Source organism: Protopterus annectens, chromosome 2.part0, assembly GCF_019279795.1.
Source record: "Protopterus annectens isolate FY-2018-M chromosome 2.part0, PAN1.0, whole genome shotgun sequence".
Lineage (NCBI taxonomy): Eukaryota > Metazoa > Chordata > Ceratodontiformes > Protopteridae > Protopterus > Protopterus annectens.
Genome location: NC_056728.1, coordinates 1,390,857,442 through 1,390,884,705, shown reverse-complemented (window position 1 = coordinate 1,390,884,705; position 27,264 = coordinate 1,390,857,442). Strand labels below are relative to the sequence as shown.

Sequence of the window (27,264 nt, the reverse complement as noted above, 5' to 3'; positions counted from 1 at the left end):
ATAGTGGATCCAGGAGGGTTTATTTTGTTAGGTCGAGTGATGGAGAGGATTATTTCAGTGAAGTTATAAAGGTTAATGGATAGGGAGGGAGAGGGGCAATTAATTTTATTCCAGTCAATATTCACATCACCAAAGATACAAGTTTCATAGTTAATTTCAGTAGAGGCCCATAGGAGAATATTTTCGAGTGTAGAGATATTGTTACCAGGTGAGATGTATAGGGCAATGATGCAAATATTTTTATGTTTATTTAGTTTTAGAATTCCAGCAGTTAGTTCAGTGTTCTGGAATTGAGGAATTGGAATTTGGAGGTGGATTAAGGTAAGAAGGTTGGAGTAGACTAGGGCAGTGCCTCCACCTTTTTTATTTAGTCGGTCATTTCTGAGACAATGAAATCCTGGGGGCAGAATCTCAGAGTCGGAGATAAAGGGCTTGAGCCAGGTTTCGAAAATGGCTACGATATCTGGTTGGTTATGGCTTAACCAAGCTTGAAATTGGTGTACTTTGTTGTTTAGACTTTGTGCATTAATTGTAAAATCTTTATGGCGTTGAGATAGGAGGAAGAGGGTAAGGGAGGAGTGTTGCTAATAAAGGATGTAGGACCAGGGTTAGGATGGACATCACCAGCTTGGACTAGGTTGAAGGAGATATCCTTTAGCCATACTGGTCTGCCAGGCATGAATTTTGGTAGATTGGAGCAGGTGACAGTATTTTGACTTTAGAGGAGAAGAGTTTAGGGTGGAATAGGTGCATAGGGTTGGGCTGAATGAGAGAAGAGGAGATAGAGTGGAAATGGGAGTAAGAGTGCGGGAGAAGGTGGGTTTGTATGGTAGTTGTCTTTGTAGGTGGTACTGGACAAGCACAGGTGGAATATGAGGTAGCATAGTATAAGGGAAGTAGCAACAGAAAGAGGAGGCTGGGGGACTGGAGGGTGTGACAACTTGAAGAGAGCATGTTGGAGCAAAGAAAGAGTGGTATGAGTGGTTAGGAAAAGAGAAGGCTATGAAGAAGAAAGGGTTTAAAAAGTGATGGAGGTATTCTAAAGATTTAAGGAAAGATGAGGGGACTATAATTATTTGGTGGAGTACAGATTACAGAGTTTAAGAAGGATGGCTATAGGTGGGGGGTGTAATGAGAGGGGAGCTGGTATTGGGTAATTAGGCTGAGAGGGTGGGGTAAGATAGGAATAATGCTAGGAGTACTGGGGGCGGGTGGAAATTGGGGTGAGGGTAGGGGAGCGGAGTGAGCCCGTACGGCAAATGGAGCAGGAAGAACACTAGAGGGGAGTATGGCAGAAAAAGTATCAGCAAAGGGCAGTTTAAAGGCTGTAGATGGAAGATATGAGCTAAATATTTCCAGCCAGAAAATGAAGGCTGCCTTTACAGAGGATGGTTTAGCAGAGGGGAGAAGATATTTACAGTCTAAGGATATTAACTCATAACCAACCATTTGTGAAAAAATAAAACATGTTGGGATTATAAAGAATATCTAGGATTTATACTGGTAGATGCTGCCACCTAATGGTAGAAGGAGATAGCAAACAGCAGGGATAGTTGGACCAGTCTTAGGTTTAAATATATTCTAGAGTATTGATAACAGGAGGGAGAGAGGGCAAATGGTCTGCGGTAGGCTGCTAAAATGCACACACGGGAGGGCAGATTAACTCTATAGACAGTACATAAAGTCTACATTTAATTAGTGTTAAGCAACATACATTTACACAATCTTGTAGGGGGAGTCTTCTCAGTAGTATTTTTTCTAAGTAACAGGCAAGCTGGCCAATTCAGGGTGTCTTCAGGTGATGTCCGGAGGTATTCCTTTTGCGTTTAAAGCAGGGAGGGAGCACCCGAGATGGATTAATTTACAGAATCTTGTTGGGGGGGATCAGTAGTATTTTTCAAAGTACCAGGCAAGCTGGCCAATTCAGAGCATCTTCAGGTGATGGCCGGAAGTATTCCTTTTTATAAGTGAGTTGGTAAAACCTTGGGTTGATAAAAGAATGCCTGACCCATATACAAGACCAAAGGGACTGAAACATTTTCACTGCTTGCATCTTACTATCCATATCCATAAGAGCTTCCAGTTTCCCAGATGTTGCATTATCTTTTGTTTAGTATATTCCACATATCCTTAACTGTCATAACAGAAGCATTTTTAATCCATACTCCTAAATGCTTCATTTAATCATGTCCCCACGGGTAATGCTGAACCAATTCATGTGTAGATACATAATTTACAGCTATAGCCTTTTTTTTAATCTTCATTAATTTTATATCTCAAAAAGACTTGAAACAGTCTCAGAATGTTCCACAACACTAAGATGACTTTTTCTGGATATATTAAGCACAAAATATCCCCTTGCAAATAAAGCCAGATTTTCTTAATTACCATACCAATTGTATTGTATTTCTGAATCCTTTTTCTTTGCCAATGGTTCTAAATATAAAGCAAATAATGGAGAAAGGACATACCCGGCTGGTTCCTCTGTTCAAAAAAGAAGTTATGTCTTTCCACAACGTTCCATCTGTATTGTTGATCCTCGTTCAGTCATTATGCATGGGGTATCGGTTCCGACCTCGGAACAGAGCTGGCCATTTTCCTAGCTCGCCTCAGCTTCAAACTCTCAAGCTAAACTCTTACCCACAATCCCCCTCTCTCTCACCTCAGATTGAGTTCGCAAGTCAAAAAAGGCAGAGGCTACCTCTGGTCAAATAACCTAAGAGAACTGGATGGTGAGATCCACTAGAAACCACAGGAGGGGGACGGAGGGAGGGTCGTACTAACTGAACAAGGATTAACAATACAGATGGAACGTTATGGTAAGACATAACTTCTTTATCTGAAGTTAATCCTCGTTCATTCCTTACACATGGGACAGAATCCCCAGCTACCTCTATTCCTGTGAGGCTCTCATGGAAGGACATTCCTGAGCACCATAGAACTGAAAGATGATCTTCCCCTGGAGGCCAAGTCCAGTTTGCAATGATTGATGAAGGTATGAGGCGTAGCCCAAGTTGCAGCTGCACAGATGTCATGTAAGGAAGCTCTGGCATGGAAGGCAGCAGAAGTTGCCACCGACCTTGTTGAATGAGCTTTCATGGTAGTAGGCAACGAGATATTGCGTTGTGTATAAATGAAGGTTACACAGACTTTCAACCATCTAACTAATGTGACCTTGGCAACAGCAGATCCTAATCTAGATCCAGAAAAAGCCAAAAATAACTGGTCAGATTTACGAAAGGGCCTAGTCCTGTTTAAGTAAAAATGGATCTGCCTGTGGATATCTAGGGTATGTAGGCAATACTCTCCTCTGTTTGAATGACTGTGAAAGAAAACTGGCAATTCAATGGCTTGATTAATGGACATTTCAGAGATCACTTTAGGCAGAAATGATGGATTAGTTCTCACAGACATTATCTTTATGAAAAATCAAGTATGGACTCTTGATACATAAAGCTTGAAGCTCAGAAATACGTCTGGCAGAAGTAATGGCGACCAAAAACAAGTTTTTTCCATGACAAATACTTGAGGTCGCAAGAAGAGGCTGGTTCGAAAGGTGCCATTGTCAAAGCTTGTAGAACTAATGATAAATCCCATGGTTAAATAGGTTCTCTAAAAGGTGGCTTTCAGATGATTCACACCTTTTATGAAGGTCTTGCACAATTTATGATATAAAGAGAGGAATCTTGGACACCCTCATGAAAATTAGAAATTGCAGCCAAATGAACTCTAAAGGTGGAGGCCGAAAGACCCGACTGAAACAGGTCGGCCAGATAGTCTAGTATTATCGACACTGGTGCTGAAAAGGGGTCTTACTTGTTTATCTTTCAGCCAACAGGTAAATCTTTTCCACTTGCTCAGATAAGTAATTCTAGTGGAAGACTTATGAGAAGCAATGAGAATATCACGTACTGGTAAAGAAAGATCATATGGTGCCATGAGGATCACCTTGCTCTTCAACAGACGGGTTTTCTTCAGAAACTGGGGAATGAGGGGAAAGGGTGGGAATGCATAAAGAAGACCCAAGGGCCAATCATAGACTAGAGCGTCCCTGGGTGACTGTCCCGGTGGGGGGATCAGGGCGAAGGAGTTGCTGCATTTGTAGTTGGTCGGGGATGCAAAGAGGTTGCAGCAAGGACTGCCCCAGCAGTGGAAGATCTCCGCTGCTATCAAGGGATTCAGGGACCACTCGTAAGGTTGAAGAATGCACCTGCGGAGTCGGTCTGCTATCATGTTGGAACTCCCAGGAATGTGCGTTGCTAGAAGAAAACTGTTGGTAGCCATCGCCCATTGCCATATCCTCATGGCCTCTCGACAAAGGGGGTAAGATTTGGTTCCACCTTGCTTTTTGATGCACCAGGCCACCGCCATGTTGTCTGATTGAATCGCAATTGTCCCAGACAGCAGCAGGGGATGGAATGCTTGCAATGCCAGAAGCACTGCCCTCAGCTCTAGAACATTTATATGCAGATGGGCCTCCAGTTCGGACCAAGTGTCTTGGACCGTCTGTCCCACTGACATAGCCCCCCCCACCCCATCACAGAGGTGTCCGTGGTCACTGTGGCCTTGGGTTGCTGGGGGAGAAGGGGCGAGACCATTGTGACAGAATGCGTGTCATCCACCAATTTAAATCCTGTTTGCATCTGTGGGTTACTCGATTCATGACTGAAAGAGGATGCTGAAAAGGGTACCATTGGGTGAGCAGTAGCCATTGTAGAAGCGTCATGTGAAACCTGCCAGAGGAACAATGGTGATGGAGGCTGCCATGGAACCCAACAGCTGCAGAACCGAGTGAGCCATGGATTTCTCTCTTGAAAGGACTGGAATCAGTTGTTGCTTTATCCTTAAAATTCTGTGCTCTGGAATAGCAGCTCTGCAGTTCTTTGTGTCCAGGATAACCCCTATGACTTCTGTCGACTGAGATGGGGTGAGACTGGATTTTTGCCAGTTTATAGCCTTTGAGCAGCGAGGAGAGAGTATGCCAGGGCTTCTTCCAGTAGATGTCTGGTGGGGGCAGAAATGAGCCAGTCGTCTAGGTATGGAAACACCTGGAATCCTTCAAGTCGCAAGTGAGCTGTGACAACTGCCATGCACTTTGTGAACACTCTGGGGGCAGTAGAGAGTCAGAAGGGCAGTACTCTGAACTGGTAGTGACTGGCTCCCACACGGAAGCGCAGAAATCTTCTTGATGACCTGTCCACTTTTATGTGGTAATACGCATCTTGAAGATCTATCGAGTACATCCAATCATCTTTTTCCAAAAGCGGGAGGATAGACTGTAATGTGACCATCTGGAATTTTTGTACTCTCTCAAACTTGTTCAATACACAGATCCAAAATTGGTCTCCAGTCCCCGGCTTTCTTTGGCACCAAAAATAGTCTCGAGTAGAATCCGGATCCTATCTGGTCTGGAGGGACTATTTGTATGAACTATCTTTCTTAGCAGCTTTTCTAGCTCTAGTGGTGCTTCTTCCCTTTGACTGGGTGGAACGTCAGGAATGTTTTTTGAAGGGGCAGGACAAAGATTGAAGGGGATATGATAACCTCTGGTTATAATACTCTGTACCCAAGAATCGGTGGTGATGGTTAGCCAGGCAGAAGGGTACAAGGGGAAATGTCCCCCAATAACCTCCAGAGGAAAGGGGTTGGGCCGCTCTTCAGGAGCGCTGGTAGAATTGGCCAGGGAAAGAATCCCTGGAATCCTGGCTACGTGGACCCCCTCTGCCCCAAAAGGAGCGTCTTCCCTGCGAGTTTCCCCCTCTGCCTCCAGGGGAGAACTCCGCCTGTGTGTCACGGAAAGGACCCCGAGATATTTTGAACCATATTTTCCCACTCTTTTGGTTTCGGGAGAAAGCTTGTTGAGGGGAAGAATAACGAACACCTACGGCAGAAAGGGTCATAATTGTCCTGTTCACATCTGGCCAGTGTGCTCTTAACTTTGGGCCCAAACAACGAGAAGGCCTCAATGGGAGCGTTAAGAAAGGAAGCCTTAAAGGGTTCCGCGAAATTGCACAAGCGCATCCAGGCGTGTCGTCTCAAGACCGCAGCTGAACCCGCTGCTCCTTCTGATGTGTGAGATATCAGTCGCATAGAGGAGTTCGATATTGATTCAATGGTGGCTAGCTGAGAGGCCACTGTCACGGACCTCAGACACGGCACCAGCCAAAGTTTCAGAGAGCTCAGAAATCAGATCCCTCTGAAGCCTAGTAAAGTGTGCCATATAATTCAGGGACCTGATACAGTAAAGGTCGCTGAAGCAAAGGTGCACTTCCCTATCCTGTCCAGGGCCCGGGACTCTTAGGTGGATGGACAGTCTGGCTTTCTTCTTCTGCCAGATCTTTTTTGTTGTGGCCACAACCACCAAAGCACCCACAGGAAGACCTTTGGACTAATGGAGATCCGAAGCAGGAGGGGACAAAATTTTATCTGGCCTCCGGGGAATAGCTTTGACGGTATCAGAAGCCTTCCAAGCACGCTGCACGATAAGCCAGACAAGTTCATCGGCAGGTGGAGTAACCCAGAAGGTAGGGGGCCAGTCGCAAAATGCCTGCAGGAACACAGATTCCTCAGAGGTCAGATTAGAGGACTGCCAGTCACCTCTCTGTTTTAGGATTTTGAGGATATCACCAAAGGATACCTCAGAGTGTGACCGGGGGGATCCTTCCCCCTCATCAAAATCTGTGTCTTCAGTGGGGAAATCTTCTGTTGAGTCCATGTGCTTCCTCTTACACAAACTTTTCCGGTGGACCTCCTCAGCGGGAGAAGCTGAAGACGACAGCGGAAAAGGGGATTCCTGAGTGAATATGTCCTGAGGCCCTTGCACCCGGTGTCTGCTAGGTGCGACTTGTGAAACCAGTGTAAAAGAGGAGGACGGAGGTATAGACAGTCCAGTATCGCCAGCAACAGCGAAAGCCTTCTCCATCAGTTGGAAGGCTGGTCCACCTGAAGAGGAGTGTATGTCTAGGACAGGGGTCACCCCTTCCCTAAGTGGCTCAGCCTGCCGACCCAGAGTCCCTGGATGGCTATGGAGCAGTAAACTATGCGTATCACAACTGACATCCTGGGTCGTAGAAAAACTTTCCTGCCATGGAGGCAACTGCGGTTCCTTAGTGAGATCCATAAAGGGGACCGCAGAAGAGAGAGACTGTGCTATATCCATGGACTTCAAAGGCAATGAAGGAGGAGAATAAGAAGGGGTCTTTGGAGATAGGTGATCACAAACCAAGGAAGGACAGTTCCTGAGGGGTGGGATACCTCTGGCCAAGAGCACCTGATCCACAAGACGCAACACATGTTCGGAAAGGCTTCTAGTGGACCTCACGGAGACTGAGGGAGAGACAGGCCTGTCCACAGAAGAGGCAAACTCCGTGCCCATCTCACCAGTCCGCACCAAGGACAATGGTGCTGAGAGAGACTGGACTACGGTTGTCTGCACCGAAGTCATCGGTGCCGAGGTCGTGGTCTGCACAGACACAGGGATCAGTGCCGAAGTGGTTGTCGGTACCAAAGCTGGAACCGACAAAACTGGAGTCAACAATAAAGGTGCCTGTTCAGAAGATGATGTCAGAACCAACGTGGTCAAGGTCTGCACCGACTAAACAGTCGCTGCCGATACAGTGGTAATAGTCTGAACCGAGGAGCCCCTCGGTGCTGATACAGTGAAGGCTGCAGGAGAAGTCGGAGCCGAAATCACTAAAGGAGCCAAAGGTCTAGGCACCGAAAGTACTGCGGCTGACTGAGTGAGCTCCGAAGCTGAAACTTCAGCCTTTTTAGGGTTTGGTTAGCGGGAGTCCCCAGCCGGGGATGGAGGCAAAGATTTAGCCTTGATAGGAACATCCAAGATTTTCTTATGGGCTCTAGGAGGGGTTGAGGTCTCCGACCCAGAAATAACCTCCGAAAAGGGAGATTTAAGAAGTCCCTTCAGCAACAGCTTGTTTTCCCTTTCCAACAAAGTTCTATTTGAAAAATTCTCACATATACTACAGGGTGGGTGCACAGACAAGTGGGATGCCCCAAACAATAAACGCACAAAGAGTGTGCATCATAAGTATGAAGTTTGTGTCCACAATAAGAACACCGCTTAAACCCCGGACTACCTTTATCTGCCATGACAGCAAATAAAATAGAAAAGGGTGCCAGCAATGGTACAAAAGAATACCAGAAGGTATGAGAAAAAAGGGAAGGATTACTAACGATGGTAAAGAGAGAGAATACCTTGCGGTAAAAAGGTAGAGAAAAGAGCAGAAAAACCTGAAGAAAAAATGTACACTAGATGTGATAGGGTAAGAGACAATGAAATAGAAACTTTTCTGACAGAAAAGTAATTTGAAAAACTAGTAAACAACAAATAACTGTACTTAGCTCAAGAGAAGCAGCTTGACACAACCGGATGGCAATGCGGCAAACGAAATCTGAGGTAACAAGACAGAGAGGGATTGCGGGTAAGAGTTTAGCTCAAGAGTTTGAAGCTGACGAGAGCTTGGAAAATGGCCAGCTCGGTTCCGAGGTCGGAACCGATACCCCATGCATAAGGAATGAAGGAGGATTAACAATATCAGATCACAGCTTATCTAACATGAACCCTCCCACTTTAATTCTTGCTTCCAATCCTTCATATATCCTTCTAATTAACCTTATTGTATCAGGGAAGGCAAATGCTTCCAATACCCTACTTATAAAATCCCAGCTTACTCTGGCATATGCTTTCTCTGCATAAAGACCAACAGACAACAAAGTTATTTTCTTACATTCTGCTTCCCTCTGGATCATCATGATTCTGTTCATGTCAGTTTTCCTCTTCTCCACAAAACCACAATGATCCACATCAATCAATTTTGGCAAAACCTTTGCCATTCTTTTAGTTACTATAGACAAACACTTTATAATTATATCTAAAATTGAAATGGGTCTAATATGAAGCTCAGTCTGATGTGTCTTTGCCATCTTTAGGTAACACAGTCCCCACAGATTCATTCCACAATGTTGGCGCTTTCCCTCCTTTTAAAATACTGTTAAACAAAATCTTCCAGATGTTTATCACTTTCTTCCCTCTTAATTTCCAGACTTCCACAGCAATATTATTACCTGCTCCTGAAGACTTTCCTGAAGATCAATTATACTTCACTGTTTTTGTCTCATCACCTCTATCTTAACTGTTAGTTAAGCCTCATCTACCTCTAACCTTGGCATAATTAACTCTTCCATAAATACTTCCATTCCTACTCTCTTGATTTTCATATATGTCTGCTTAATACAAACTGTTGCAGAATTTCCGGAATATCTCTAAAACCTCTACAGCATTTCACTATTTTTCTTGTTCTAGGCTCCCTAAGTTTGAAGACAACCCTTTTAACGCTCTGTTGCCTAAGCAGATGTACTAAACGTTTTTTGTGCTCTGGAGTTATCAAAAAATAGTTGCTTAACTGCAATCTTTCTAAATTCATACATAATATCCAGAAACTCCCTTATTTTCTCTTTAGCACTCTGCATTTGCTCCTCCTCTTGTTCTGGAAGATTCCCCTTATTCTGCAATACTTTAACCTTTGACAGCCCCACTAAGTAATTTTGATTATTTCTTAACCATATCTTTTTCGCTTTTATTTCGACCCTATTTTAAACTCCATTTTCATTTTATCCCGGTTACTAGATACAACTTCTGAAGATATTTACATCTTTCCTAATAACTCTCAAATAACTTCCTTAAATTCCTCTCTTTTGAACAAGTAGGTGAGAAAGCTCCAGTCTCTCTTTTTTTTTTTTTTTACTTCATTACTCAAACATTTTTAGCTTAGGTTTTACTGGTGCACAATCAGAGATAGTTACTGCATGTGTGTTGAATCTTTCAATTAAATGCACTTATTCAAGTGAATTATAATTTCTATCTAGTCTAGCCCAGTTATTGTACCTTGGGGAATAGTATGTAAATTCTGTCAAGAGTTCCTACTACTGAATTCACATCCTCCATGCCAAATAGTTTCATAAATTTCTTCAGAAATCTACCCTCTTGTTATATTGTCCCTTCTAGGTCCCCAAATACATCCCCACTATTGCAAATCAAATTCTAGTCACCACCTACAAATAATATTCCCTGCTGAAAGCAGACTTCTCCCAAATTTTTCTTAAGCTCCATTAACAGCAGTTTTCGGTACAATGTAAATATATGCAATTGTAATCATCCTCCCTTGACAATGGATCCCTACTACCACAAATCTACCATTTTTTGTCTTTTTTCCTTATCACTTTTGGAACCCATCTAGCAATTAGTATTACTCCCCTTTTCCTCTGTCCCTGATATTTTGCTGAATATTCATTCTGAAATCCTCTGTCAATTTCACATGCTCATTTCTTTCCAAATGTCTCATCTGCAGCATGCGTTGGTTATTTTTTGACCTTCCCATTTAGACAAGTCAAGCCCATCTACAAAAAATATCTTTGCGAACCAGTGCCTATAACCTCCCATACTGCATTCACGATACATACTCAACTGCTCTGATTACCACTGAGGCCAGGAAAAAGAAGTTATGTCTTACCATAACGTTCCATCTGTATTGTTGATCCTCGTTCAGTCATTACATGTGAGTAGTCGGTTCTGACTTCGGAACCAAGCCGGCCATCTTCCAAGCTAGCTGCAGCCACAAATACTCCAGCTAAATTCTTACCTAGAATTCCCCCTCCCTGTCACCTCAGATTGAGTTTGCAAGTCAAAAGAAGGTAGAGGCTACCTCTGGTCAAATGACCTAACGGAACCGGATAGTGAGCTCCACTGTAAGCCTCAGAAGGGGGAAGGAGAGAGGGTCGTAATGACTGAACGAGGATCAACACTACAGATGGAACGTTATGGTAAGACATAACTTCTTTATCTGATATTGTTAATCCTTGTTCATTCCTTACGTGTGGGACAGTGTCCCCAGCTACCTTTATTCCTGGGAGGCTCTCATGGAATGACATTCCTGAGCACCACTGAACCAAGACGTTCTTCCTCTGGAGGCCAAATCCAATTTGTACTGGTTGATGAAGGTATGAGGACTAGCCCAAGTTGCAACTGCACAAATGTCATGTAAAGAAGCTCTAGCATGGAAGGCAGCAGAAGTTGCTACCGACCTTGTGGAATGAGCCCTAATGGCTGTAGTTAGAGGGATATTGTGCTCTTTGCAAATAAATGTTACAGAGTCTTTTAACCATTTAGCCAATGTGACCTTAGAAACAGCACATCCTAACCTAGGTCCAGAATAAGCCAAGAATAACTGATCTGATTTGCGAGAAGCCTTAATTCTGCCCGGGTAGAAACGAATTTGCCTGTTAATGTCTAGGGTATGTAGGCAATACTCTCCCCTGTTAAAATGACTGGGAAAGAAAACTGGCACTTCGATGGTTTGGTTGATGGACATTTCATAGATTACTTTTGGTAGATAAGAAAGAGTAGTTCTCAATGATACTCTATCCTTATGAAAGGTCAAGTAGGCCTGTTTGATGCACAGAGCTTGAAGTTCAAAAATACGTCTGGCAGAAGTAATGGGAAACTAGAACAAAGTTTTCCATGAAAGAAACTTGAGGTCGCATGAAGAAGCTGGTTCAAAAGGTGGGGTTGTCAGGGCTTGCAAGACTAATGACAGGTCCCATGGCTGGATAAGTTCTCTACATGGGGGTTTCAAATGATTTACACCTTTTAGAAAGGTCTTGCATAATTTGTGTGACATAAGGGAAGACTCTTGGACACCATTGTGAAAATTAGATTTTGCCTGCCAAATGAACCCGAACGGTAGAAGCAGAAAGTCCAGATTGGAATAAACATGACAGGTATTCCAGTACCACCGGCAACGGTGTTGAAAAGGGATCCATCTGATTTTCCTTCAGCCAAATAGTAAACCTTTTCCACTTGCTGAGATATGTCTTTCTGGTGGAAGATTTATGAGATGCAACAAGAATGTCACGTACTGGGGAAGAAAGATCATTCTGCCTGGCAATCACAGGAAGTGGAGGAGCCAAGCTGTGAGCTTAAGGCTGTTCGGGTTGGGGTGAATCAGGTTCTGTGAATGGGAGATCAAGTCCGGAGTTCGACCGAGAATCCATGGTTGATCTAGCAGGTGAGGCCATAGAAAAGGGAACCAAATTTGGCGAGGCCAATACGGCGCTAAGAGGATTACATTGCTCTTCATCCGGCGGGCTTTCTTCAGGAACTGGGAAATGAGGGGAAGAGGGGGAAAAGCATAAAGTAGACCTGAGGGCCAATCGTGGACTAGAGTGTCCCTGGGTGACTGTCCCTGAGGGGGAATCAGGGTGAAGTAATTGCTGCATTTGTAACCGACTGGGGATGCAAAGAGGTTGCAGCAAGGGAGACCCCAGCGGTTGAAAATCTCCGCCACTACTAAAGGATTCAGGGACCACTCGTGAGGTTGTAGAATGCACCTGCTGAGTCTGTCTGCTATCATGTTGGAACTCCCAGTAATGTGCATTGCAATGAGAAAGCGGTTGGTAGCCATTGCCACATTCTCATGGCCTCCTGACAAAGTGGGTAAGATTTGGTTCTGTCTTGTTTGTTGATGTACCAGACTACCGCCATGTTGTCTGATTGTATCGCAATAGTCCCTGATGGCAGTACGGGACTGAATGCTTGCAACGCTAGAAGCACTGCCCTCAGCTCTGGGACATTTATATGCAGATTGGCCTCCATTTCGGACCACGTGCCCCGGACGGTCTTTCCCTGAAATAGCCCCCCCCCACCACCACATCAGGGAGGCGTCTGTGATCACTGTAGCCTTGGGCTGTTGGGGGGTAAAGGGGCGAGACTATTGTGACGGGTTCTGTGACATCCACCAAATTAAGTCTTGTCTGCATCTCTGGGTTACCTGAATCTTGGATGAAAGAGGGTACTGACAAGGATACCACTGGGTGAGTAGTAGCCATTGTAGAAGCCTCATGTGGAACCTCGAAAGGGGGACAATAGTGATGGGGGCTGCCACGGAACTCAGCAGCTGGAGAAACAATGCGCAGTGGATTTTTCTCTTGAAAGGTTCAGTATGAGTTGATGTTTTATCCTTAGAATTCTGTGCTCTGGAATGGATGCTCTGCAGTTTTTTGTATTCAATAGGACCCCAATGAATTCTACGGACTGAGATGGGGTCAGGTTGGATTTTTGCCAGTTTATAGTTATACCTAGCCTTTCTAGACGTCTGGTGGGGGCGGTAATGAGCCAGTCGTCTAGGTATGGAAACACCTGGAAACCCTGTAGTTGCAAGTGAGCTGTGACGACTGCCATGCACTTTGTGAACACTCTGGGGGCTGTAGAGATTCCGAAGGGCAATACTTGGAACTGGTAATGACAGACTCTCGCACAGAAGTGAAGGAATCTTCTTGATGGTCTGTCTTTTATATGGTAGTACACATCCTGAAGATCTATAGAGCACATCCAATTGTCTTTTTCCACAAGTGGGAGGATAGACTGAATTGTGACCATCCGGAATTTCTGTACCTTTACAAACTTGTTTAATACACAGATCCAAAATTGGTCTCCAGTTCCTGGTCTTTTTTGGTACCAAAAATAGTCTTGAGTAGAATCCGGATCCTACCTGGTCTGTGGGTCTACTTGGATGACTTTCTAGCAGCTTTGAGATCTCTAATGTTGCTTCTTCCCTTTGACTGGGTGGAATGTCGGGAAGGTTTCTTAGGGGGACGGGACAAAGATCGAAGGGGATATGAAAACCTCTGGCTATTATCTCTTGTACCCAGTAGTCGGAGGTAAGGGTTAGCAAGGCAGAAGGGTACAAAGAGAAACGACCCCCAATCGCTTCCAAAGGAAAACAGTTGGGCCGCTCTTCAGGAGCGCTGGTAGGATTGACCAGAGAAGGAGTCTCTGGAACCCTGGTTTCGCGGACCTCCTCTGCCCCAAAAGGGGAGTCTTCCATACGAGTTTCCCCCTCTGTCTCTAGGGGAGAAATCGGCTTCTGTGTCACGGAAAGAATCTTGAGACTTTTTATGCTACATCTTCCCGCTCTTCTGGTTTCTGGGGAAAGCCCATTGAAGGGAAGAATAACAGATGCCCATGGCAGCAAGGGTCTTACTGTCCTGTTCACATCTAGCCATTGTGTCTTTCACCTTGGGTCCAAATAATGAAGACGCTTCAATGGGAGCATTCAGAAAGGAAGCCTTGAATGGTTCTGCGAGGTCACACAGGCGCATCCAGGCATGCCGTCTCATGACTATGCCTGCACCCGCTGCTCTAGCTGCTCCTTCTGATGCAAGAGAAATCATACGCATGGAGGAGTTAGATACTAATTCAAGGGTGGCTAACTGTGAGGCCACTTTGTCAAGGACCTCAGTCAGCTCCGGCCAAAGTTTCAGAGAGCTCAGAAATTAAGTCTCTTTGAAGCCTGGTGATATGTGCCATATAATTCAGGGACTTAACCGCAAAGGTCGCTGATGCAAAAGTATGCTTCCCTAATCTGTCCAGTGCCCGGGACTCCTTGTTGGGCGGATGGACAGTCTGGCTCTCTTCTGCCAGATCCTTTTTAGTTGTGACAGCCACCACCATGGCATCTACTAGAAGACCTTTGGACCAGTGGGGATCAGTATCTGGAGGGGACAAGATTTTATCTGGCCTCCGGGGAATGGCCTCAGTGTCAGGAGCTTTCCCTGCATGCTACACGATGAGCCAGACAAGTTCGTCAGCACGTGGAGTAACCCAGGAGGTAGGAGGCCAGGCATGAAAGGCCTGCAGGAGCACAGGCACTTCAGAGGTTGGGTTAGAGGGATGCCGATCACCTCTTTAAGGACTGCAAGGATATCCCCAAAGGATACCTCAGGGGGTGATCGAGGGGACCCTTCCCCATCATAAAAATCTGTGTCTTCCGTTAGGGACTCTTCTGAGGAGTCCACGTGCTTCCTCTTACATGATCTCTTGTGATGAACTTCCTCAGAGGGAGATGCTGGGGAGACAGTGCAAGAGGGGCCTCCTGTGGGAGTGTATAATGAGGCCCTTGTGCCCAGTGTCCGCTAGGGGTGGCTTGTGTGAGTTGCGGGCCAGAGGAGGAAGGGAAACTTGGTGGCACAGGATCGCCTACAGTGGCAAGAGCCTTCTCCATAAGTTGAAAAGCTGGTCCACCTAAGGAGGGGTGGGAGCTTACAATCACCCCTCTTCTCAAGCAAGCCAGCCTGCCGACTAGGAGTCTCCGGATGGCCATGGGACGCAGGGGAATCGGTGCCACAGCTAGCATCCTGAGAAGTGACAGGAGTAAAGTGTCTCTCCTGCCAAAAAGGCAGCTGCGATTCCTTAGTAAGGTCTACAAAAGGAGCCGCAGCAGGGGAAGTCTGTGCTCTAGTAAGGGGCTTAAAGGCTGAAGACAGAGGAGAACAAGTAGGGATCTCAGAGGAAAAATGTTTCCCTCCAAGTGAAGGATATGTCTTGGGAGGTGGGACTCCTCTAGCCGAAAGCAACTGGTACACAATACGCGCCACCTCATGTTCAGAGAAACCTCTAGTGGATCTCATGAACATAGCTGATGGGGAGTCAGGTCTATCTAGAGATGGAGTAAATTGAGGGCCCGCAAATGGGTCTTTAAAAGGAGAATGAGTTGTAACAGCAGGTAGGATAGGTGTCTGCACCGACGGCAACGGTGCTGTAATAGCTTGTACTATTGGTGTCTGCACCGAGAGTTTTCTCAGTGCCAAGAACAGAGTCTGCACCTACAAGGTTGGCGCCGTAGCAGTAGTTGGCACCGTAGTCGGTGCCGAGAATCTGCACCGACCAAGGAGTACTCGGAACATACTGGAGAGTCAATGCCGAGAGCACTGTCGGTGCCGAAAAAGGTACAGGCACCAAGAAATCCCTTGACACCCTAGTCTGAATCAACTGTATGGTCGGTGCCAGTGAAAGGGTCTGAGCAGAGGAGCTCATCGGTTCCAATGCTGTCTGAAGCACACTCGGTGCCATAGTAGGAGTCAGTGCCGATGGTTTCGTAGCTGTAGGTCTCAGTTCTGAAAGCCTCGGAGCTAGAGTCCGTTCAGAAGACCATTAAACTTTCTTTGGTCTCGGTTCCTGGGGGTCTCCCGCAGGGGAACGAAGGAAGAGACTTAGTCTTCTTTGGGTAGTCTTTCGTTCTATGGGAGCTAGGAGGGGATGAAGCCTCCAACCCAGAAATAGCCTCTGTAAAGTGGGTTTTCATAATACCCTTTAGAATAACTTTGTTTTTCCTCTCAGTGTGTCCGGGAAGAAAAATTTTTACAAATCCCACAATGTGGGTCGACAGTTAAGTGAGATTCACCCAAGCAGTACACACATAAGGCATGTGCATCTGAAGTAGGTAACTTGTGGCCACAACTAGTACACCTCTTAAAACCCGGACATCCTTTCTTTTCTATCATGATAGGTGAGAGGAAAAAAAACAGATTGAAGGAAAGAAAAAGGGAAAGTAGAGTACCAGCTATGGTACAAAGAATACCTGAAGGTATGAGGGGAGAGATTACCAATGATGGTAAGACAGATACCAACAAGGTAAGAAAGAGGGTAAACACTTAGAAAACAGAGTCGCTAGATGCGATAGGGTAAGAGACAACTATAGAAATAAATTTCCTTGAAGAAAGGTACATTTATGAGGTAATAAAATAAGTAAAGTAACTTAGCTCAAGAGCAATGGCTTGACACGACTGAATGGCGAAGCGGCAAACGAAATCTGAGGTAGCAGGGAGAGGGGAATTCTGGGTAAGAGGTTAACTCGAGAGTTTGTGGCTAGAGCGAGCTTGGAAGATGGCCAGCTCGGTTCCGAGGTCGGAACGGACTACCCACGTGTAAGGAATGAATGAGGATTAACAATATCAGATTATTTCTTTCTACTTGTCTAGGTCACAGATCCCACCCCACCCCCGCAGTTAATATACTAATAACAAAAAGTGGTGCAGTCCAAGTCTGAAATCTTTAAAATTGACTCTTACGAAATCTCAGTATTACACAGCTCTGCTACGAGTACTCAAGAGCAGAAATGCCTGATACCTAGACCTCTGAACTGTCTGTCTTAGAGGAACATTTCTATTTTCAAGCCCAAATTACCCTTGCACAGGATGTCCCTATTCTTGGAGGTAGGTCCCTATTTGCAGGCTTGATTTAGCCAATCAGTTTTCTGAATCTCCTCATTACATGACTTTTCAGGGTATCAAGTACACGGACAACCATACCACATAACCAACACACTGATGGTTATAATAATTTAAAGAAAAAGGACACATCGTATTCCTTTTTCTTAAGCAAAAAAGAAATGACCTAATGAGGCAGAATATTGTAATACAGTTCATTAAAGTCTACAGATTTTAGTCTTTTTGCTGATATGCATGCATTTTTCCATCTTTTTATTGCTCTGTTTTTAAACTTGTTTCTGAGTAGTACCCACATTCCTACTGGAAGTTGTAAGACTTGTGTAAAAAAGTTATGTTCTTACCATAACCTTCCATCTGTGTTGTCATTCTTCATTCATTCTTGACCGATTGGTTGGAACAGACTCCGCCATTATACAAATCTCGCACCAGCCAAAAACTCTCGAGCTAAGGCTCTACCCCATACTACCGCTCTTCCCATTACCTCAGATCAAGTTTGCCTACCATTCTGAGGAACAACCCTATAAAAAAAAATCCCAGGACTACTTCCGAACCTCCAGGAGTCTCTAGGAGGGGGCTGGAGGGTGAGATGTCACGAATGAATGAAGATAAACAACACATGGAACATTACTGGTAAGAACATAACTTCTTTATCTGATCTTGTCAATCTTCATTAATTCTTGACTGATGGGGCAGAGTCCCCAGCTACTTTAGATCCTGGGCGGCCCTAAGAAAGGATATTCCTGAGCACCATAGAGCCAAAGGATGCTCTCCCCCTGGACACCATGTCTAATTTATAATGAGTGATAAAGGTATGTGGGGTAGCCCAAACTGCAGCTGCGCATAGGTCTTCCATAGAAGCTCTGGAATGGAAGCCGCTGAACTGGAAACAGATCTTGTAGAATGAGCTCTAACTTTTGTTGGTAGTTTGAGTTTATTCTGATTGTATATAAAGGTAATGCAGTATCTTAATCATTTTGACACAGTCACCTTTGAAACCGGTTTGCCCAACCTGGTACCTGAAAAGGATAAAAATAGTTGATCTAACCATCTACAGGATTTTGACTGTCCAAGTAAAAATGTAATTGTCTGTGGACTTCCAACATATGCAACCAGTATTCCCCTTTGTTTGAAAAATTTAGAAAGAAAACTGGCAAGTCTATGGTCTGATTGATATTGGACTCCGATACCACTTTAGGAAGGAAGGAGGGATTGGTTCTGAGTGATGCTCTTTCTTTATGGACAATGATATACGGATGGCTCACACACAAAACCTGTAACTCTGAAATTTTCCTAGCAGATGCTAAAGCTACTAGGAAAAAAGGTCTTCCAAGATAAAAACTTGAGGTCACAAGTAGCTGCTGGCTCGAAGGGCTGACAAACTAGGAATTGTAAGACTAAGGTCAAATCCCAAGGCACGATCGGATCTTTGAAACAGGGTTTCAAATGCTGAGCACCTTTAAGAAAAACTTTGCAAAGGCAATGAGACATCAATGAATGATCACGAAAACAGTTATGAAAATTCAAAATGGTAGCTAGATGAACTCTAATGGCAGACGTTGAGGGTTCCAACTGAAATAAGGTGGCCAAGTACTCCAGGACCTTATCAACTGGTGTCAAGAAAGGATCAATGCCGTTTCTATCAGACTAGACAGCAAATGTTTTCCTTTTTTTAGGTAAATTTTCCTGGTGGACAGTTTATGGGAAGCCAGAAATATCTTCTGCACTGGGGAGGACATGTCGTTTTGCCTGGCAATTACTGCAGTCAGAGAAACCAAGCAGTCAGCTTGAGATGTCGAAGGCTGGGATGCATCAAGCCCTGAGGGTGAGGTAGCAGGTCTGGAGTTGGATACAGAGTTCATGGGTAGGTGAACCAGATGAGACCAAAAAAAGGGAAACCCAGACTTGATGGGGCCAATAAGGGGCAATGAGAAATCGCTTTGCTTCTCAACCGTTGGGCTTTCCTTAGAAACTGGGGAATTAGAGAAATAGGGGGATAGGCATAAAGTAGTCCTGGGGGCCTATTGTAAAGAAGTGTTCCTCTCAGGGACTCCCCGCGAGGGGGGACTAGGGTAAAGTAGCTGCTGCATTTGTGGTATATGGGAGTCACAGCAAGGCTGACCCCATCGATGAAAGATTTTCATCACTAAATTGGGAATGAGAGATCACTCATGAGGTAGAAGGATACACCTGCTTAGTTTGTCCGCAATCATGTTGGAATTCCCCAGGATATGCACTGCTATTAGAAAGCGGTTGGAGGCAATTGCCCATTGCCAAACTCTTAGAGCTTCCCGACATACAGGGCAGGATCTGGTTCACCCAGTTTGTTGATATACCAGACTACTGATATGTTGTCTGACTGGATAGCAATTGCCCCTGAAGGAAGGGCAGACTGAAATGTTTGCAATGCTAAAAGCACTGCCCTCAGTTCTAGGGCACTGATGTGCAAATTGGCCTCTTGTGAGGACCACGTGCCTTGGACGGTTTTCCCTAGAAAACGCCCCCACACCCTATCAGGGAAATGTCTGCAGTCACTATGGCCTTGGGCTAAGAGGGGGAGAAGGGACGACTCCATAAATTTTCTTCTGGCTTCATCCACCAAGATAAATCCTTCTTGCAGCGATTTGTTATTAAGACAGGATGGGACATTGGGTGAGTTAGAAGTGACCATTGTGATGCTAAGAGCCACTGAAGCAGTCTCATGTGATTCCTTGCTAGGGGAACTAATGCTATTGTTGCTGCCATGGATCCGAGAAGTTGTAGCATCAGAGGAGCAGGAACTTTGTCTTGGGAGAGGATCATCTGAAGTTGCAATCTTAGCTTTAACAACCTGTGATGAGGAAGAGGCCATACAGGGTACTGTACTTAGCCTTGCTCTGATGAATTCAAGGTCCTGTGTGTGAGATTTGTGATTTTTCTTTGTTGATTGAAATGCCTAAGGTGTCTCTAACTTTTGGGTCAAACAATGAAGTAGCATCAACAGGAGTGCTCACAAAGGAAGACTTGAAGGGGTCCGCAAAATCACACAAGTACATCCAGGCATGGAGCCCAATGGCAACACCTGTACCCACTGCTCTACACATCCCTTTGGCTGTATGCGCAATAAGCCGCATAGACTAGACTAATTAGAGATAGACTCCAGGGTGGCAAGCTGAGAGGCAACCTTATTTTGAAACTCGTCAGACAGTGCTCCTGCTAAGGTGTCTGAAAGGTCAGTTATAAGATCACTTTGGAGTCTAGTGAAGTGTGCCAACAAGTTCAAGGACCGAATAGTGAAGGTCACTGAAGCAAAGACCCATTTCCCAATCATCCGTGACTCTCGGTTAAGAGGATGGATAGTTGCTCTCTTCGGTGAGTTCCTTTTTGGTGGGCACTGCCACTACCATGGCATCCACTGCTAGACCCTTAGATCAATGTGGCTGATCCTCCGGGGCTGAAAGAACCTTATCCGGTCTCCAAGAAATAGGCTCTATGGTGTCAGGAGCCTTCCACGCTCACTGAATGATCAATTTGATTAGTGCATCAGCAGGCAGGGTCACCCAAAAAGTAGTTGGACAGGCATGAAAAGCTTGCAAGAAAACAGATTCCTCAGAGGATGGGTTTGAGGGCTTCCAATCCCCCCTCAGTTTTAATATTTCCATGATGTCTCCAAAGGAGATATCTTCAGGGGGGTTATCGTGGGGACCCTTTTCCCTTCATCATAATCTATATCCTCAGTGACAGATTTTTCTGGAGAATCCAGGTGCCTCCCCTTGCATGTTCTCTTATGGGGTGCCTCCTCAGGGGGAAGTTCTGAGTAGGACTTCTAAGAGGGGGGACCTTGAACTAGAGTAGCTTACCGCTCTTGTGCCCACTGTCCAGACTTATTAGACTGTGTAAGCTGCGAACCAGAGGCAACAAAAATATGGCTCTCTGACAGAGACAGAACCAACTGGGAGTCTGCTGAGGCTAAAGCTCTCTCCATAATCTGGAAGGCAAGCACGCCCGAAGAGGGATGGGAGCCCGGAACAGAGCTGTCTCCCAGAGTAAGAAGTTATTAAAGAGAAACAATAAAAAAAATTATATCAAGATGTACCAATTATGGTATATGTAGAATACCCACACGGGTAAAGGAAGTAAAAGCAGCACAAGAAAATATACCAATGATGGTATTAAAGGGTTACCCAAAGGTAAGAGGAAAGGTGAGGCCTAAAACCAGCAATGGTAAAAGAGAAATACCGTGAGGTAAAAACAGGTTTAGAAAGTTTCAAAAAGTGTCACTCACATAAAGACTCAAAACAGCACCAAGTACTAAGGAATTAGAGAGTTTTAAAGTAGTATAATTAGACTAGTAAGAAAATTTACAGGCATTTACCGGAGAGCATTGGCTGATGAGTCCAATTTTCTAAGTGGCAAACAAGATCTGGGGTAATGGGAAGAGAGGCAGTATGGGTAGAGCCTTTGCTCAAGAGTTTTTGGCTGGTGCAAGCTTTGTACAATGGCCAAATTGGCTTCGAAGGACCGGAACTGAACTCAGTCAAGAATGAATGAATATTGACAACATCAGATGGTTTGTTTTTAAAGTTTCTGCTAATTAGATGTCCAGATTTTAGCTGGATATTCCCCTACTTCTCAATAGCTTCTGATCCTGTTTTCAATGTCAACAGGTTAAGCGATATACCAATATCACAGACTTAAATGTTAAAGAGAAACTGTCTGAATACAAACAAGTACTTCAAATGAACATAGTGTAACAGTTGATGCTGGAACCATATGCCTAAAAATGAGCAGCAATATATTTTGTTTACACTTCTGAACCCCAACTCTTACTGCATATAAAGTTACAAAATTTATTAGATGCTGTTGCATTGCCATACTAAGGAATGGACAAAATAGAAACGTCAAGCCCACCTGAAAGTATAAAGAAAAAGAAGCTTGCACATAGTACTCTTTACAAGAGTTTTCTGTTTCAAGACGGAAGAGTGACTCCAACTACAGCACGTATATGAAATCCTGTCTACTGATAAAACTATTGCTGAACCACATTCCTCCACCCAGGGTTTAGAAACAGCCTTCCGTCCCCCATAAGTGTCAGCAGCAATGTCCTGTCATTTCTTAAACATCATGCCCACATCCACTGAATTTACACTGGGACAGTAAAAACACAACTTTATGAATTATTTACCACTCAGAGGACAGACGCTTCATACTTACTTTTTCGGGTCTTTTGCTGACTGCAGCAATTTCTCCAATGGGGAGAGCAGATGTGTTACTCGCAAAGATACAGTGAGGTGGAATAATCTGAAAAAGAGGAATGAAAACATACATTTAGTATATTGTAAGTAATACCTGCCCCATGGGGGGGGGGGGGGGCTCCCTGAAAAGTACACCATAGTGCTCTTAAACAACTGCAAATTACCTAATGTGGAGGTCAAGTACAAGTTAAAGGTTGATAGTTTTCCCTCTGTATCCAGACAACCACGCCTATTCATGGGGTGAGGGTCATATAACTAGTACTAATGATATGCTTATAAATGAACTGTCACACACAGACGTACCCTTCTTGGACAAAACAAATAGACAACAAAAAAGTTAAATAGATTACACTGATGAAAGTACAGTTTTGCACCTACCATAAATGTAGATGTTCGAGTGCTAATACAGCTGCAGTCATAACAGATGGGTTCTCCTGCCGTCAGGCGGGTCCTCGGTCGGCCGAATTCCAAAGTCTAGGTCCGGCGTCGGTTGTCGTCGCTTCTTCCCCGTCAGTGCGACAGGGGTATAAAAGAACCAGCCGATGCCATTTTCTTCAGTTTTTCTTGCCCCAGATGTCAGGTGCCCCCAGAAGGAAGGCAATACATAAAATTATGTAATAATGCAATGCAATATAATCAAAGACCAGTAGTTGCAAGCAAATACACCATAAAAGAAGACCCCTAGAGGGGAAGGAGGGAGGGAAACCTGGACTGCAGCTGTATTAGCACTCGAACATCTACATTTATGGTAGGTACAAAACTGTACTATGTTCATCGTGCATACAGCTGCAGTCATAACAGATGGGTAGAATCCCAAAGCTAAGAAAGGGGTGGTAGGCACTAGGTGGAGCTAGGAGGAGCCAAAATGCCCTGCAAGACTGCAGTGGCAAAGCCTGCTCTAGATTTGGAGTATAATGGTACGTTGTAGTGCTTAGAGAAGATATGCACAGAACTCCAAGTGGCTGCTTCTAAAATATCCTTGGTAGGAACTCCTCTGAGGAAGGCTGCAGAGGTGGCTGTGGCCCTGGTAGAATGAGTTCTAATGCCTGTAGGTACAGTTTTGCCATGAAAGGAATAGCAAAAGCGTATGCAGTGGGCCATCCATTTTGAGATAGTCTGTTTGGCTATTGACTTTCCTTGAGCTCCTACCGCATAGGCCACAAAAAGCTGTTATGATTTCTGAAAGGTTTTGTTCTGTCCAAATAATATCGCAGTTGTCTGTGGATGTCCAAGGAATGCAGTAATCTCTCCCCTTTGTTTTGAGGATTAGGATAAAAAGTAGGTAAATGTATGGCCTGATTTAAAGCTACCCTGGATACCACTTTAGGCATAAAGGACGGGTTGGTACGTAATGAAACTCTGTCCTGATGGAAGATGATAAAAGGCTGGACAGCCATAAGAGCCTGTAGTTCTGAAACTCTACGAGCTGAAGGGATAGCCAGAAGGAAAGCTGTTTTCCACGACAGATATTGTAAATCTGATGAGGCAGCTGGCTCAAAAGGAGGCAAAGTCAGTTTTTCCAGAATGAAATTAAGATCCCAAGCAGGTATTCGCCGTTTTCTTGGAGGTCTTAAGTTCTTAGCCCCTCTGAGGAACTGTCTTAATAGAGGGTGAGAGAATAAAGGTGGATCAGTGTTGTATTCTGCAGAAATGGCTGAGGCATGGATTTTGATGGAGGAGAACGAAAGTCCACTGCTTAGCAGTTCAGCCAAATATTGTAGTATTTGAGGTAAATTCAGTTTTCCAGGGCACTGGCCCTTTTTCTCATTCCAAACACAAAAACGTTTCCATTTTGCAGAGTAAGCTTTTCTAGTTGATGGCCTTCTGGCCTCCAAAATGACATCCTGCACCTCCTTGGAGAGCAGGGCCTGCTGCGATGCTAAGGAATCTTCCATGTGGCTAGATTGAGTGTTTTCAGCTGACTGTGAAGAGTTGTGAAGAGTTTTGAAGCTGTGCTGAGTCAGAAGAAGAGGCATTAGAGGCAGGGTCCATGGTGGGAAATGCGTCATGCTCCTCAGGAGCGGGTACCAGTGTTCCTCGGCCAGTCCGGTGCAATGAGGATCATCTTTGGTCTGTCTGCTCTGGTCTTCAATAGGACTTTGGGCAGCAGAGGAAGAGGTGGGAAGGCATAAACTGTAATTGATGTCCAACCGAAAGAGAGAGCGCCCACTCTCCAGGCCTTTGGATGAAGATCCTTGAGCAGAATTTTGTCAATTGATGTTTTTTGTGGGAGGCAAAGACATCTATGTCTGGCCTTCCCCATTCTTGGATCATTTCTGTAAAAACTTTTGGATGCAACTTCCATTCGTGTGGATCTGTCATATTCCTGCTTAGGTTGTCTGCCAGCGTGTTTTCCTTGCCTGGCAAGTACTGTGCTTGTAGTTCCATTTGTAAGTCCATGGCCATGTTCCAAAGTGACATGGCCAGTCTGCATAGGGGATAAGAATGTGTTCCTCCCTGCTTGTTTATGTACCACATAACTGTGGTGTTGTCTGTTCTTATCAATAGCTGACCTGGTTGTAGAAGGTCCTTGAAAGCTGTAATAGCATTTATCACTGCTAGCATTTCTTTTTGATTGATGTGAAGGTGCTTTTCTTTTTGGGTCCATTTGCCCTGAATGCACCGGTCTGTCATGTGCGCCCCCCAGGCGTAGTCCGAGGCGTCTGTTGTGATGACTTGATTTGCTTGAGGCTTGCTGAATGGAAGACCTGTGTTTGTTTGGCATGCTTGAGCCCACCACAGAAATTCTTTTGCAGACATGCAATTAGTGGTATTACTGTTTCCAAACTGTGGCTGTGTTGAGGCCATATGTTTTTTAGGTACCATTGTAGTTTTCTCATATGCAGCTTTGCACATGGGATTAGTAAGATGCAAGATGCCATGAATCCCAGAGCCTGCAGGATTTTCCTTGCAGTCAGCCTGGTGCAATTTGCCAGTGTTCTGAAATATTGAATTAGTTGCCCCTGCTTCTCTGGCGTGAGGTAGGCCATCTGGGTGTTTGTGTCCAAATTGGCACCAAGGAAATTTATCTTCCGAGAGGGTATTAGTCTTGATTTCTCTTTGTTGACTGTGTATCCTACAGAGTTTAATAACATTATTACAGAAGCCAGACGTTTCAGAAGAATGTGCTTGCTGTCCGCTTGGATCAGGCAGTCGTCCAAATAAGGGTATATTTGTATCCCTTGAAGTCTGCAGTAGGCAATTACTGATGCCAGGCATTTCGTGAATACTCTGGGCGCAGTAGATAAACCAAAGGGCAATGCAGAGAATTGATAATGGGTTGAACCTGCAAGAAATCCGAGGTATCTTCGGCAATTTTGTCCGATTGGGGCATGCAGGTATGCCTCCTTGAGGTCCAATGTTACCAGCCAAGACTCCTTGCCCAGCATGGGAAGAAGTTGCTGTAGAGTGAGCATCTTGAATTTTGGTACGAGTAGGAATGTGTTTAGGATGGAAAGATCCAAAATAGGTCTCCAATCTTTTCCCTTCCTTGGCACCAGAAATAGCCTGGAATAAAAACCTTGACCTTGTTCATGTGTAGGTACCTCTTGAATAGCTTTCATGTTTATAAGATCTGAAATTTGCTTTTGTGCCTCTGCCCTTTGATTGTGTGGCAGGTTTGGCATGCCTTTCATTTTTGGAAGGGTATGAAAATGGAATTTGTAGCCTCTGTTTATAATGTTCAGGATCCATTTGTCCTTTGTGACAATATACCAATTTTTTGAGAATAGTGCCAGCTTTCCTCCTAAGGGGGCTGCCATTTGAGACCTGGTTGGCATGCAAAGGGGGAAGTCATTGGTTTTGCTTTCGGAAAGATTGCGAGTTGTCCTCACCACCTCTTTGTGTAGGAGCTTGCCATTGTCTGCCTCTGTACGAGCCTTGTGTTTGTCCCCTGCCCCTCGGGCGTCTGTATCTGCCTCTTTGGGGTCTGTCTGTGGCAGGAAAGGACCAGTTTTTGGAAGGCCAATTTCTACTAAAACGTGGGGGTTGAACCTGCAGAAATTCTTTCACAGTTTGCATTGATTTAAACTTTTCCTCCATTTTCTGTAATACTTCCTCAGCATTTGCCTCAAATAGTACATCCTTTTGAAGAGGGGCGTCTAGTAATTTAGCTTTGACATGATCAGGCAAGGCTTGTTCCTTGAGCCAGGCATGCCTACGTATGACTGAGCCTGTAACAGCAGCTCTACATGAGGCCTCTAGAGCATCGAAACCACACTGTAAGTTATGTTTACCCACTTGTTCTGCACTATGCATCAAATCCTGCAACTCCTTCATGTCTGGTTGTTCAGGTTGTGACATTTTACTTTTCAATTGAGATAACAGAAACTGTTGGTATTTTAGCATATGAAACTGACAGTTTAAGGCCCTCATGGATAAGGTAGCTAAGGTATATACCTTTTTTCCCCACCTTTCTAAGGATCTGGAATCTCTCTCGGAAGGCAATGGGTTTTTGGCAATGGAGGCCTTAACTCCCTTGGGCCCCTGTGAGATGGTTTTTAGGTCAGCAGCATGGCTTTTGTATAGAAATTGGTGCGAGTCAGGAACCCTGTAGTATCGGTCAGGTTTAACTGGAGCTGGAGGAAGAGAATCCGGGTTAAGGCAGGCCTCCGAGTAAACATCATCTAGGATGTCCAGGACAGGAGGTATAGCCAGAGGCCTGTGCTGGGGTAACAAAAGAAATTCCCTGAGCCTTTTCTTGGAATCTGAATAATCCTGGCCTTCCCAGTGGAAGTGTTCCCTTAAGGTATGCAGAGTTTCACCAAATGAGTAATCCTCAGGAGGGGATACAGAAGGAATAGATTCCTCTGCATCAGAGTCTTCAAAAGGGGAGTAAGACTGTTCCTGATAATCAGAGTGCTCTGAAATAATGGAGCCCTGATAAGGAGGGGGAATCTTCCTCCACTCTGGGTCTTTTGTCCGGAGGTGGCTGAGAACCTCTGATTAGAGT

General features: G+C 44.8%; 1 protein-coding gene across 1 annotated transcript in view; it reads right to left on the bottom strand.

The window, feature by feature from the left end:
• Positions 1–27,264, bottom strand: part of HADHA (hydroxyacyl-CoA dehydrogenase trifunctional multienzyme complex subunit alpha) — a 1,198,456-nt gene that overhangs the window by 290,386 nt on the left and 880,806 nt on the right. Inside the window, exon 14 of the mRNA XM_044061612.1 lies at positions 22,273–22,359. Coding sequence (XP_043917547.1) covers positions 22,273–22,359 — 87 coding nt within the window. The remainder of the gene's footprint in view (positions 1–22,272; positions 22,360–27,264) is intronic.